Raw genomic sequence first — 13,247 nt, 5'->3', positions numbered from 1 at the left:
CTGTATGTTTCCATTCATATAAAATTCTAGAAAATTCAAAGGCATCCATAATGATATAAAGTAATCAGTGATTATCTAGGGCCATCGGTAAAGGGAAGATAAACTGCAAAGGGCATGATGTAAATTTCCTGTATGAGGTTTAAGAGGTGGTTTGTTGAGTGTATTAGACACATGTCAATACTCCAAATTATGGGATATATATGAAAGCAGTTTATTTTATGTAAACTGCACTTCAGTAAAGCTGGGTTATTTCTTATGATAATCTTTTAAAAGAGTCTGAATACAGAAATAAATGTCATGGTTAGTGCCTTCAGGGCGTTCATAATCACTCCCCCAATTATCACTCTTTTTCATGTCTAGAGACTGGTAGATTTCTACTGATCCTTTTGCTTTACTTTTGTCTTATTTTTGTTACTTATATTTGCAACATGGGAAGGAGGTTTAATTTGTGGCAGACAGAAACTGAAACTTTAGCCTCCTTTCTTCTCAATCAACCAGTTAGTTCTTCCTGGCAGAATATCATGTTTAAACAACATTACTGATCAAACCCAGACAGTTGCAGCCCAAAGTTACATGAAGTTGAAACATCTCTTAAAGCAATCAAGTGCTTTTCCTGTAGATGAAGTTAGGGAAGAAAGACTCCTTCAACATTGAAATAGATTTCACCCTAAGTGTATTTAGAGACATTTTACATCTTTTTTTACATTAAAAAAAAAATTTTTTTTTTCTGAACTGAGAAGCGGGGAGGCAGAGAGACAGACTCCTGCATACGCCTGGCCGGCATGCCCACTAGAGGGGGATGCTCTGGGCAGATGCTCTGGGCAGCCTTGCTCCGTGGCAACTGGAGTCATTCTAGTGCCTGATGCAGAGGCCATGGAGCCATCCTCAGTGCCCGGGGCCAACAGTGCTCCAATGGAGCCTTGGCTGTGGGAGGGGAAGAGAGAAGTAAAGAGAAAGGAAAAAGGAGAGGGAGGAAGGGTGGAGAAGCATATGGGTGCTTTTGTATGCCCTGGCTAGGAATTGAACTCCGGAATGCCACACACCAGGCTGACGCTCTACCACTGAGCCTATAGGCCAGGGCCCAGGGACATTTTAAACTTACCACAAATGAATGTGATACCATATAATTTCACACAAAGAAGATTACCTGTATGACTAGAACCAGTTTTAATACACTTCTCACACTGCAATATTTTAAACACTTTATTTTTAAGATCAAATATGCAACACAAACTTACCGAAGAAATGATTTAATGTTCTCAGCTTTCATCTCGGATACGAGGTTCCACCGCACACTTTGATGATAGCGCAGTGTAGTGGCTGATTTGCCCAGAGGCTTAATGAACCAGCCTGGGGGAGAGCACACATTGCACATATACAGACCACATACACACAGAGCTGCTTTACACTGTTATCAAAACTAGAAGCCAGAAACAGTCCTTCCCTAAGTAAGAAACAGATCATGGTGAGCTTTACAGAAATATTCATAAAAAAAACTCTGGGAACCTTCCAATTCTGTGTCATGTGATAATGAATTGGTTAAAACGAGTTTTACACGAGGTAAGTTCTTTTCATTTCCCCACGCTAGGCATTAAGGCAAGGACCTTTGACCATTCCACAAATATTTATTTAGTAAATGATGAGGGAAGGGGCGCCTTTGCAGTGCTGCACATATTAGTTCCAAGCTTTGACTCATTAATACTGCTTGGAACTGAAACCACCACTTTCATCCCTGAGGAGAGTGACAACTCTAAATTGTCTTTCCATCAAGCCCTTACCAGTACGCTGAACTCAGTGAGCACTTAACGAATCTAGATTTCAGCCACACTGTATTAGGAAGGCCCAAAAGCATTCCACCCAGTTTCCAGTTTGGCTGAAACTCTGGGCATTGGAGTTCAGCATCCGGACTGAGACTGAGCTCAGTGGCCGGGCGAGCCCAGCACAACCCAGCCTCGTTCTCTCCAGGGAGGAGCGGCAGCCCTGGGCTGGGAGGAAGGGCTCCGTACACTTACCCACCATAAATCCTGTCAGGAAAGAGGCCAGCGCTGCCGCCAAGCACATCCAGAGGTATAGACGGCCCCGGGAGTTCGCCATGGCTTCCGGGCGACTGAGCTTGGAGCGCAGGCTGACGCGAGGTGCTTGGAGGTTGCAGATGAACCGATAGAGGGCGAGCGGGGACGCGGTGAGCCTCCAGGTCCCCGCGGGGCGTGGCCACTGCTGACAGCCAGCAAAGCCCCGCCTCCACCCTCGGGGACCCTCTGGAGGCGAGTGCAAACCTGCCGGAGACAACTCCTGGTTCCTTAGGTTCCCCTGCGGGCGCAAGGGGAGAGAGAAAGCCCTGCAAGGAAGGAAACACATTCTTCCAGGGGGCAGGCGACTTCTAGTCTGTTGATCTTACAGAAACCGGGACAAAATCTGCGGTGGGGCTCTAGAAATGTCCCTACTTGTTTCCTAAAAAACTCTGCTTACCTGCGTCTTTGCCACCCCCGTTCTAGGAATTGCAGAGTTTCGGCTGGAACTGCATTACATCCTGCTTTTCCTTCCCTGTAGACTACCTGCTGCCGCCGGCTTCTCTGTCCTAATTTCTAACTGGTCACTCGTGGGAAGCATTTGGGGTCCTGGCTGCTTCACCTTAACACAGGGAGTTCCTTCACCAGGTAACATCAGAACTGATAATTCAGAGAGAGAGAGAGAACTGAGAGGATTGATTTCTCCTCCCACCCCCAACTGAACAAGTCTCCAAATTTCTGTAATTCTCAGTTTTTTCTTCTGTAACAGGTTTCTCCCAGCCTCGCCAGAGTGTTGTAGGTTCAAATTATATTCACCACTGAAAGTGCATTGCTGGGTAACTGACAGTATGTTTTCAACAAATGCCATCCTGCCTGCCTCCTGAAACAGGTAGAATAAAATGTTTCCACAAATTTCTCCATCAAGTCAAGCCCTGCCAGGAACTCACCTCACTCCTTTTAAGTTTGTTTTTCATATCTAAAGCCAAGCCACAAATCACAGAGACAAACTCAATACGTGGTTAAGAAAGTCCTTTCCTACATCCCATAATAAGTGCTGCATAAATAATCCCAGAAGGCTTTGCTTTGCTTACCTACACCAGGACATCAGGGTTCAGTGTTGTATACCAGATATCTGTGTTCCAGAAAAGGAGACACCTGCTAACCAACTGCATAATTAGTTAACCCCAGCACCTTCCCTGTCCTCAAGCCATAATAACCCCTAAGCCCCACATTCAGGGCACAGACCTGGGATCCTAACTCAGTGTTCTTGCCCTATGCTGAACCTCAGTAATCTGCCTTTGCTTTTATCAGTCCCCCTGGTCTCAATTATTTTATATCGGGAGACAAGAACCCAAATTCATCAGTAACTCCCCCTCCTACCAAAAATTTTAGTTGATTCTCTTTTAAAATGTTTTGTCTGTATAGTAAATAAAAGTTTTTTGAACAACACAGAAAAAGCGTTTAGAAAGTTTGAAAAATAGTAGTCCTTATAAATATGACTCCTACATCTATCCATTTTATCCTAGAGGAAATCTTTAGCAATTCCTGACTAGATTCCTCATATCCAACCAAAAACGGTTGTACAGCCAAAGCAAAAGTGTCTACTGAGTGGATTATGAGACAGTACATCTATGGTTACACCCTACTCTTCACCATGTTTTCTAAGGCCCTGATGATCTCAGCTGTGAAAAATACATTAACAGAGCCACTTCACAATGGAGTTGGAGTCACCATCCCAGAGGAACTAACTGCCTTACCCATCTCAATCCTCAAACTTTGAAATGTTTTATTTTATTAAAAAATTTTAAATATTATTTAACTGATCTTAGAGAAAGAGAAAGGAGAGAGAGAGGAAAGGGGAGGGTAGAGTGGGGGAGAGAAACTTTGATCTGTTCCACTAATTTATGCATTCATTGGTTGATTCTTGAATGTGCCTTGACTGGGAATTGAACCCTCAAACTTGGTTTATGGGGATGATGCTCTAACCAACTGAGCTAACTTGCCAAGGCTTTTAAATTTTTTATTTATTGATTTTTAGAGACAGAGAAAGGCAAGAGAAAAAGAGAAAGAGAGAGAAAGAAACATCGATTTGTTGTTCCACTTATTTATACATGTATTGGTTGCTTCTTGTATGTGCCCTGATTGGGGGTTGAACCTGCAACCTTGGAAAATGGGGACAATGTTCTAACCAACTGAGCTACCCTACCAGGACCTTTAATATTTCAGTTGGGCAAAATAACTGGGAAAAAGTAACATGGTATATTCCAAACTGTTGCGAGGCAGACATTCTGATGACAGGACTGAAAGTTAAAGACTTCCTTTAGAATTAGCAGCACCATGTATAGCTAAAGAATAACTTAGTTTATCTGCACCTATAGAAGTTCCTTCCTTGACTTATTAGCACTAACAGAAATCCCTACCTTCTATCAATGTGATTATTCTCCTTCCCTTTCTCATGAAAAAAAACCCTTGCCTTCATAGAACACTATCTGGGGTTCTGCCTGAAGCAGTGCTTCCTGAATAACTCTTCTTTTGAATATCAGATAAATGCTTGTTGCCTCTCACTTTGGCCTCTTAGTTCACAGTAACATAGTTAAGGCACTTTACTTTGCTTCTAAGGAGCTTCCAGAAGAGTCTGATTTCTTTTTCTTGCACTATGATTGTTATTTTGTGAGGGGTGGGGAGATGAAAAGCATCAAGTCATAGTTGCGTCACTTTAGTTGTTCATTGATTGCTTCTCATATATGCCTTGATCAGGGGGCAGGGTGAGGGGCCCAGCCATACCAGTGATTCCTTGCTCAAGCTAGTGACCTCTTGCTCAAGCCAGCAACCTTGGACTTCAAGCCAGCAACCATGGGGTCATGTTGATGATCCCACGCTTAAGCCAGGGACCCTGTGCTCAAGCTAGTAAGCTTGCACTCAAGCTGGTGACCTCAGGGTTTCCAACCTGGGATCTCAGCATCCCAGGTTGACACTCTATCCACTGTGCCACCATAGGTCAGGCTCTTGCACTGTTATTGTTGATGAATGTATCTGATGATTTTTCTCTTAATATTTTTGTGGAATCCTTGAACCAAATGTCATTAGTAAGTTAATTGATTTCAAAATATTTCTATGTTATTAAAGCCTAGTTTTTACTTTAACAGTTGGATAACAAAGGTCTCCTCAATGACAAACAATATCAGATGTTATTTGTGTCAGTATACACTAAAATGTGTTACACATATAACTTTTGAGGATTACATAATTTATTAATTTCTAGGCCCTTGGCCTTTTCTATCTGTTACTGATGGGATAATTGATTGGTTACATTTTTCTCAAAAGCCAAAATAAAATCTTCTCTAGAAAAAGGCTTGTTGCAGCCTGGCCTGTGGTGGCGCAGTGGATAAAGTGTTAGCTTGGAATGCTTTGGTCACTGGTTCAAAACCCTGGGCTTGCCCGGTCACGGCACATATGGGAGTTGATGCTTTCTGCTCCTCTCCCCTTCTCTGTCCTCTCTCTCCCTCTCTCCCCCTCTCTCCTTTCTAAAATGAATAAATAAAATCTTTAAAAAAAAATTAAAAAAGAAAAAAAGAAAAGGCTTGTTGCAGAAAGGAGTTAGAAAGTAGTGATTAAAATGACTGCCATTTGTGAAATTTTATTTTTTCTAGTGTTATCTCAATTTTATAGCTAAAGTTGGAGTAATAGAAAAAAATCAGTGTATGAATTACCACAATTTCCCATGTTGATTAATTTTCCCAAATTAAAATTAGGTTATTCTTAAATCAGTATTTATTAAGAGGCTACAGCATGCCAGACATTTGTTTGTCTGAGAATATGTCCCTTTCCTTTAGGAAGCCTACAGTACAATGAGAAGGCAAATACTGAATACGTAACTAAACGTGAAGTTTTCTGAAGTAGAGCAGTACAGTATTACCTTAAATATGAAGGTCGTCGCTGCCTCAGCTGGTGGCATCTACAATCTTTATCTTGCCAATCCATTGTAAAAAGTCCAGTTAGCTGGTTCAGTAGTCTTTGGCCTTTTGTTAATGCATACACAGATACATTATTTTATCTTAATTAACCTTATAACAGAAAGATGCAATCATAGATTCTAATTATTTGTATCTTGGAAAGTGTTGCTTCCTGTAAGCATACCTAACAAGGCAACACTGTTGATTTATGCTAACCCTGTTCAGTTTTTCTTTCAGAGCTAAAAAGTGTATTAAAAACATCTAGTATTGGAAAATGCACCTCTCAATAAAACTATCTCACATATTTGACCTGCTCTTTATTCAGTGAGCCTCTAACACGACAGAACTATTTTCTACATTCACAAATTTAAGTAGCTCTTACATAATTGTTCCCCTTTTTTCTCATCTTGAAAAAGGCAATCTTGTAACTACAAAGTTCAAATCCTATCAAATGGGTCACAGTGAGGTTTGAAAGCAAAGTGAGACATGTGTCTTAATAAAGCAGTATAAGTAAATTCCTTAATGAATATAGCAATAGTTAAGATTTAATTGAGAAGGAATAACCTTTAACTGTGTCACGTTTTGTATTTTGCTTGAAGATGTTGCTTTATCTTTCACAAGAGGGATCACCTAGATGCTCAGTGCACAGATATAGACATGATATAGACATTAATGATGTCATAGGGTGACATGATCTGGTCATCCAGACAACAAATGTACACTTTCTGAAAAAGTGAAAAAGTGATGTTCTCTTATGGTGGCTGAGATTCATGCAAGGAAACCTAGTCCAGCTGAATATTTCTGAACGCTAGGTCCAAAAACTGCCCAAAATCCACTCCCAACCTAAGATGTTAGAATGTTAGTACATTGTACAATATACCACAATGTAAAGAGCAGGTGAGAAGTGAGACACAAATATAGATAGTGATAAAAGGGTAAACAACTAATACAAGAAAGAAGAAATGTTCAAAGAAAAACACAAAACCATGATTGGATGATTTCCTTCTGATGTCACAATTACTCCACTCAACAGTAAATGTATAAAGCAGAAAAGACCCACCAGTTAAAGTATAAAACAGAGAGAAGACCCCACCCATGCCCTCATCTCAACATGGGATACGAGTACGATGATGCTAACATTCCAGGTGAAAAGTCAGCCCTGGTAAGTTCTACTAGTTGACCTTTAAACCAAATTTTCTTTCTCAGCGTTTCTCATACCTTATCAACAAGGGCCTTCAGTTTATTTTCCGTGATGGCTTTTACCTAATAGTGCCAGGATCAGGGGACCCTTCCTACTCTTTCCTCCAGCACTCTCATCCTCTAGCCTCATTTAAATCCTCAGTCCCTGTACACCTGCAGTATCAGATTTTGAATAAATCTGTACAGATCTTGCTTCTAATAGCCCTTTTCCTATTCCATCTTACCTGACGTCAATTTTCACTTGGTGAGACCAGTTTCCCTCAAACCAGGTAAATTTCCACTTCCTGGGGAAGTGGAAGTAACTCCCGCAATGACTTGCGGGGTCAGAGAGAAAGGATGGACCTTTTTTCTGCCAACAGTATTTTGCGATATGTTCTCTTTTGAAGTTCCTACCCTTTGGTTATATCATTTGCTTCCTATTTTCATCTTTGTCCTCAGCTGAGCACAAGGAAGTTCTCTTACCTTCTGCAGTCACTGTTAATGTCTGCTTTGTAGATGTGGGTTCACCTCTGGCCCTTCACTCTGTTTTCTTTTGCCATTGCCAGTAAGTTCTATTGGCTCTGCAGTCAAAATATATCTTGAATCCAGCCGTTTCACCAGTATTGCTCTAATCTTAGGCACAGTCATCTCTAACCTAGACTTCTGCAGCAGCCCTCCTCAGTGGTCCCTGCTTGGATACAGACCATCTTTGACTTAACAGAGTTGTCTTCCTGAAGTAACAATAAGATAAGGCTATTATTAAAATCCTTCAAAGCTTTTGTATTAAACTTAAAGACAGAATTCAGACTTCTTGAGGTGGCAGCCAAACCCACGTGATCTAGCTTTTAAATCCTGCCTCCCTTTGAGGACAGGACACACATGAAAACCAAATGCATCAAGACCAGGAAACTAACACATCAGCAGCAATCACCTGCATCACAAAGAACCAGACAATCCCAAAGGGAGGCTCGTGCTTCTGTGCCCTGCTAGTGACAGTGTAGTACGTCCATGTGTCCACAGATGAAGGAGACATCAGTAAGTGGCAAATAACCAAAAAAGTGACTGGCTTTCTTCCACAGTATTGTTCCACGGTCCCTAACAAAGCAAAATGGTAAGAGAAAGGTATTCAGATTTTATAATTAGAGGCAGTTACTAGAAAAACTAAAAGTATTTCATGTTTTTACTCTAGTGAGCTGAGATACTCTAATTAACTGGTAACTCTTCTTGGCCAGCTAGAATGACCCAGGACAATATAATTTGTAACAATAGCCATGTAATTCCTATTCTGCAACCTCATCCACAATAAAGGTCAGTCCCATGGTTCCCTAAACTGCATTGCCAGTATTTGGAATTCAGAGTTTATTCTCCTCTCTCTAGATCTCAGACCATTCTGAGAAAGGCTGCCAGACACACGCCAAGCTTCCACCACTACCAGCTTTCACGCAGAATGTCTTTTTTCCCATAACCCCAGACCAGCAAGGCCATGAGTGAGAAAGTTAAAGAAGTGTTCAGATCATTGAAAACCTTCACTGCTCTTGCTTAGAGTGGTGACGTTATTGCAGACTCTGGTTTGTACATGAAAAGAGGATGAAAAGATCAAGGGAAGGAGAGACAGAGTAAGAGAACCATGCTGCTCCAAAGAATGTGAAATAATTGTTCAATGAATGCTGTCTGGCTTTCACAAAGACTGCTAATTTAACAACCTTCTATTCTTATTCCTAAAACAGAGGCCATCCTTCCACAACAAAACTAAATTTCTAACCAACAAACTTTTTTTACTCCTCCTTAAGTCTCTTTCCATAAATAAGAATATTATTAAGCTATTTTATAAAAATTCCTTTAAGCCAGAACCAAAATCTGAATTAACTTGCATATTGATGTGTAAAAAAAGAAAAAAAAAAGAAAAATCAGCCTGACCTGTGGTGGCGCAGTGGATAAAGCGTCGACCTGGAATGCTGAGGTCGCAGGTTCAAAACCCTGCACTTATCTGGTCAAGGCACATATGGGAGTTGATGCTTCCTGCTCTTCCCCCCCCCATTCTCTCTCTCTCTGTCTCTCTCTCTCTCTCCCCTCTCTCCTCTCTAAAATGAATAAAAAGAAAAAAATGTAAAAAAAAAGATTAAAAAAATCAAAGAATGTCTATAGTCATCTGCTGACACTGTCACAAGCTTTTCTTCAAAAAGATTTAAAAAGCACTTAACTCTAATCAACTTGGAAAGATAAATAGACCAAGGACCATAATCCTGGCCATTATTATCATCTTTGTAAAGAAAAAAGTCATAATGAGCAGAAACAGTATAAAGCTGTCATCTTAATACCTAAACATTATATTTTTCTGTATTGCTAAAAGAAGAAAGTTTCTGTCCTTGCAATTTATTGGCCTGAAAAGACCCCTACCTACCCCAGCAAAACGCAGCCTAGGAGAGTGACTCTATACTCATAGACAATCAGCTTTCCTGGTTTTTATACCATTTCTTATTTGATTTGTTTTGGTAAAACCAAATTTAAAACTAATCTATAAATAGAGAATTTAGAGTGAGGTAATTTCTGTTTATCTTCCATTTTAAAAATTGCTTTGGGTTCTTGCTCTGCCGGCATTGGGAAATGGTATCTCACCCACGTGAAAGGGGGTTTTGCCTGTACTTAAAATAACTCCTCAAAAAAAAAAAATAGAATTTCTATATAATCCCTCAATTCTACTTCTGGGTATTTATTGAAAGAGAAAGAAGACATTAACTCGAAAAGATATCTACACCCCTGTGTCCATTTTAGCATATGAAAACAACCTAACTGTCCATTGATGGATTAGAATATAAAGAAGTTGTGGCATGTATATACAATGAAATATTCAGCCATACAAAGAATAAAACCTGACCCTTTGTGACAATATAAAGAAACCTTGAGGGCATTATGCTAAGTAAAATAAATTAGACAGAAAAAGATAAATACCATATTATCTCCTTTATGTATAATCTAACAAAAGCAAACAAAACAAAAGAACATATACATATTCTCTAGCTTGGTCTGCTTAGGACCTGGCCCCAGAACCTCTGAACGTAGTGAACATGCTGATCTCCCAGACCTTGGTCTCAAAATATCATTCACTGCTAAGTGGCCCAAGGACCTTTGGAGAAATGGTTTATTCCAGGGGTGTGGCAAAGATAATTCTGGGACATCTTGTGCAGAAAAATCAAAGAAATGCTCAAAGATTATGGAGACATCAAAAGGCCAGGCAGAAAAACCTGAAGGGGACCTGACCAGGCTGTGGTGCAGTGGATAGAGTGTTGGACTGGGACGCAGAGCACCCAGGTTTGAAATTCCAAGGTTACTAGTTTGAGAATAGGCTCATCCGGCTTGAGCAAGGGGTCGCTAGCTTGAGCATGAGATCATAGACATGACTCCATGGTCACTGGCCTGAGCCCAAAGGTTGCTGGCTTAAAGCCCAAGGTTGTGGCTTGAACAAGGAGTCACTCATTCTGCTGTAGTCCTCTGGTCAAGGCACATATGAGAAAGCAATCACTGAACAACAAAGGAGATGCAACAAAGAATTGATGCTTCTCATCTCTCTCCCTTCCTGTCTTTCTCCCTCTCTGACTCTCTCTCTGTCTCTGTCAAAAACAACAACAACAAAAAACCCTGAAGGGGCTCCTAAATAGAATGAGACAATTTGACATCAAAATATATAATGCTTGTAACTAATTATAACTCACTGAATAAAATTCAAAATCACAAGTCTAAAAAGTTACAAATGAATAAATATATTGAAATGGTCTAAATAAATAAGCATGAATTATAATTAGAAATAAAATATTTGTATAATTTCAAGTACCTAACTAGCCACCAAAAATAATTGAGTAAAGGGGAAGAAATAACTTTAAAGTGGGGAAACCTGGCAGATACCACCTTATCTAAGTGCCCTAAATGAACTCTACCAATGGTGGACCCATTGGAATCACACACTACTAGATAGAGTGCAATAAAAGCACAGTATCGCTTTTGTGATTTTCTTGTCAAAGACGCATAATCCATTTTTATTCATGAGAAAACAGGCAAGGCCACTTTAAGAGATATTCTACAAAATATCTGACCTTTCACCTTCAAAAGTATCAAGGCCAGGGAAGTTAAGACTGAGGAATTGTTGCAGAATAAAGGAACTAAAGGGACATGACAAAGAAATGCAACTCAAAATTCTGAATTGAATCCATTTGTTATAAAGGAGTATTTGGGATAACTAGCCAATCTTGAATGGGGATGAAATGGCAGTAATGTGTCAGTGTGAATTTCCTGGGTTTTTTTTTTTTCAGAGACAGAGAGAGAGTCAGAGTGAGGGAAAGACAGGGACAGACAGGAACAGAGAGATAAGAAGCATCAATCATTAGTTTTTCGTTGCTCATTGCGACACCTTAGTTGTTCATTGATTGCTTTCTCATATGTGCCTTGACCGTGGGCCTTCAGCAGACCAAGTAACCCCTTGCTTGAGCCAGTGACCTTGGGTCCAAGCTGGTGAATTTTTGTTCAAACCAGATGAGCCCATGCTCAAGCTGGTGACCTTGGGGTCTTGAACCTGGGTCTTCCGCATCCCAGTCCGATGCTTTACCCACTGCGCCACCGCCTGGTCAGGCAATTTCCTGGTTTTGATGGTTGTATTGTGGCTAATTAGGACAATGTCCTTATTTGCAGGAAATACACACTGAAGTAGTCAAGGTAATGGACCTAAGTCAACAACCTACTCTTCAATGATTCTGGAGAAAGAAATGATCTTTGAAACTTTTTGGTAAGTTTGTGAGCCTTTCAAAATTCAATAACATATTTTAAAGTGAAACTTGCATTACAATCACCTCTGACACAGCGTTATCACCAGTTTAGGATTTGTGTGTCATAGGATGCAGAAGCAGGTCAGTATATGAAGATAAGAGAGCACAGAAAGGCAGAGGGCCTAAACCAGACTCCCAACAGACACTACTCAGGATACTCTGAGCCTACGGCTTTCCTGCTAATGCCCAAACGGATAGGGATTTAGAGTTACTGGTATTTTTCTGTCCACGTAAGAAACTTCCAAACCTGTAAGGAATTTTTATAAGACTTTGAGCCAAACTGATGACATATGCCAGGGAGCAAGACCTCAAATGCTCCAGACAGTAACAGTTTGCAGCTTCTTGTATGGGTTTCAAATTAAGGAGGGAACATAAGGAAGATGATATGGAGGTGGGAGAAAGCAAGGCAGGATCAGATTGCAGGACACTTAACAGCATTATATACTCTCTCAAGCATGATTATGGCTAATTTCAAAGGGGCGTTAACCTCGATGCACACAATGGACAAGGCTTACTTCAGGCAAAGATAAACCTTTAACTGAAAAGTTATATGCCTGGGGTGTGACTACACACCATGACCTGCCCAATTAAGAATTTACAATCATAGGTCCTGGCTGGTTAGCTCAGAGTATTGCCTGGAAATGCCAAGGTTGTGGGTTTGAACCCTGGTCAGGGCACATACAAGAAAGGACCCATGAAAGCATAAATAAATGGAACAACAAATGAATGTTTCTTCTCTCTGTCTCTCTCTCTCCCTCCCTTTCTCTGTCCCTCCAAAATCCAACAATAAAAAAAAAATTATGATGAGATCATTCTGTAAGGCTACTTTTTTATTGAATTTATTGGAGGTGACATTGGTTAATAAAATTATAAAGGTTTCAGGTGTACAATTCTATAATACATCATATGTATATTGTATTTTGTGTTCACCATGCCAAGTCAAGTCTCGTAAGGTTACGTTTCGTACAACACTTTTGTCCATGTCCTTTAAGAACATAGTTATCTATAGACTGTTCAAAATTTATTTTATATATTTTATAGTGAGCATTCATTTTTCTCAACTTATCCCTTTTATTGAATATTTGAAGTCCTATATTTAGAAAATGTCAGATTGTGGGGATTCAATGTTCACTGCTCTTCTGGTGAGCAAAAGATAGCATGCCTTCCTGGAATGATCTCTAAGTGGGAAAAATTGTCAGGGGCTCAAGCCATTGAATTTGATGGGCTCTCAGTCTGTCTTGACTTACCAAGCCTGCGAGGTAAACTCTAGATAGGAGTTTTAGTTGGAACAG

The 13,247-nt window shown here is 40.3% G+C and overlaps 1 protein-coding gene across 2 annotated transcripts in view; it reads right to left on the bottom strand.

The window, feature by feature from the left end:
• NAALAD2 (N-acetylated alpha-linked acidic dipeptidase 2) overlaps positions 1-2,144 on the bottom strand; it is an 88,983-nt gene extending 86,839 nt beyond the window's left edge. For both annotated transcript variants that reach the window (XM_066360716.1, XM_066360717.1), the window contains exons 1-2: positions 2,013-2,144; positions 1,239-1,350 (exon numbers count right to left, since the gene is read on the bottom strand). In XM_066360716.1, the coding sequence (XP_066216813.1) occupies positions 1,239-1,350; positions 2,013-2,094 (194 nt within the window). In that variant the 5' untranslated portion in view covers positions 2,095-2,144. The remainder of the gene's footprint in view (positions 1-1,238; positions 1,351-2,012) is intronic.
• Positions 2,145-13,247: the final 11,103 nt, after the last annotated feature.

This window comes from Saccopteryx leptura, chromosome 1 (assembly GCF_036850995.1).
Source record: "Saccopteryx leptura isolate mSacLep1 chromosome 1, mSacLep1_pri_phased_curated, whole genome shotgun sequence".
NCBI lineage: Eukaryota > Metazoa > Chordata > Mammalia > Chiroptera > Emballonuridae > Saccopteryx > Saccopteryx leptura.
Note: the sequence above shows the minus strand (reverse complement) of the source record. Positions and strands in the feature narration are given on the sequence as shown.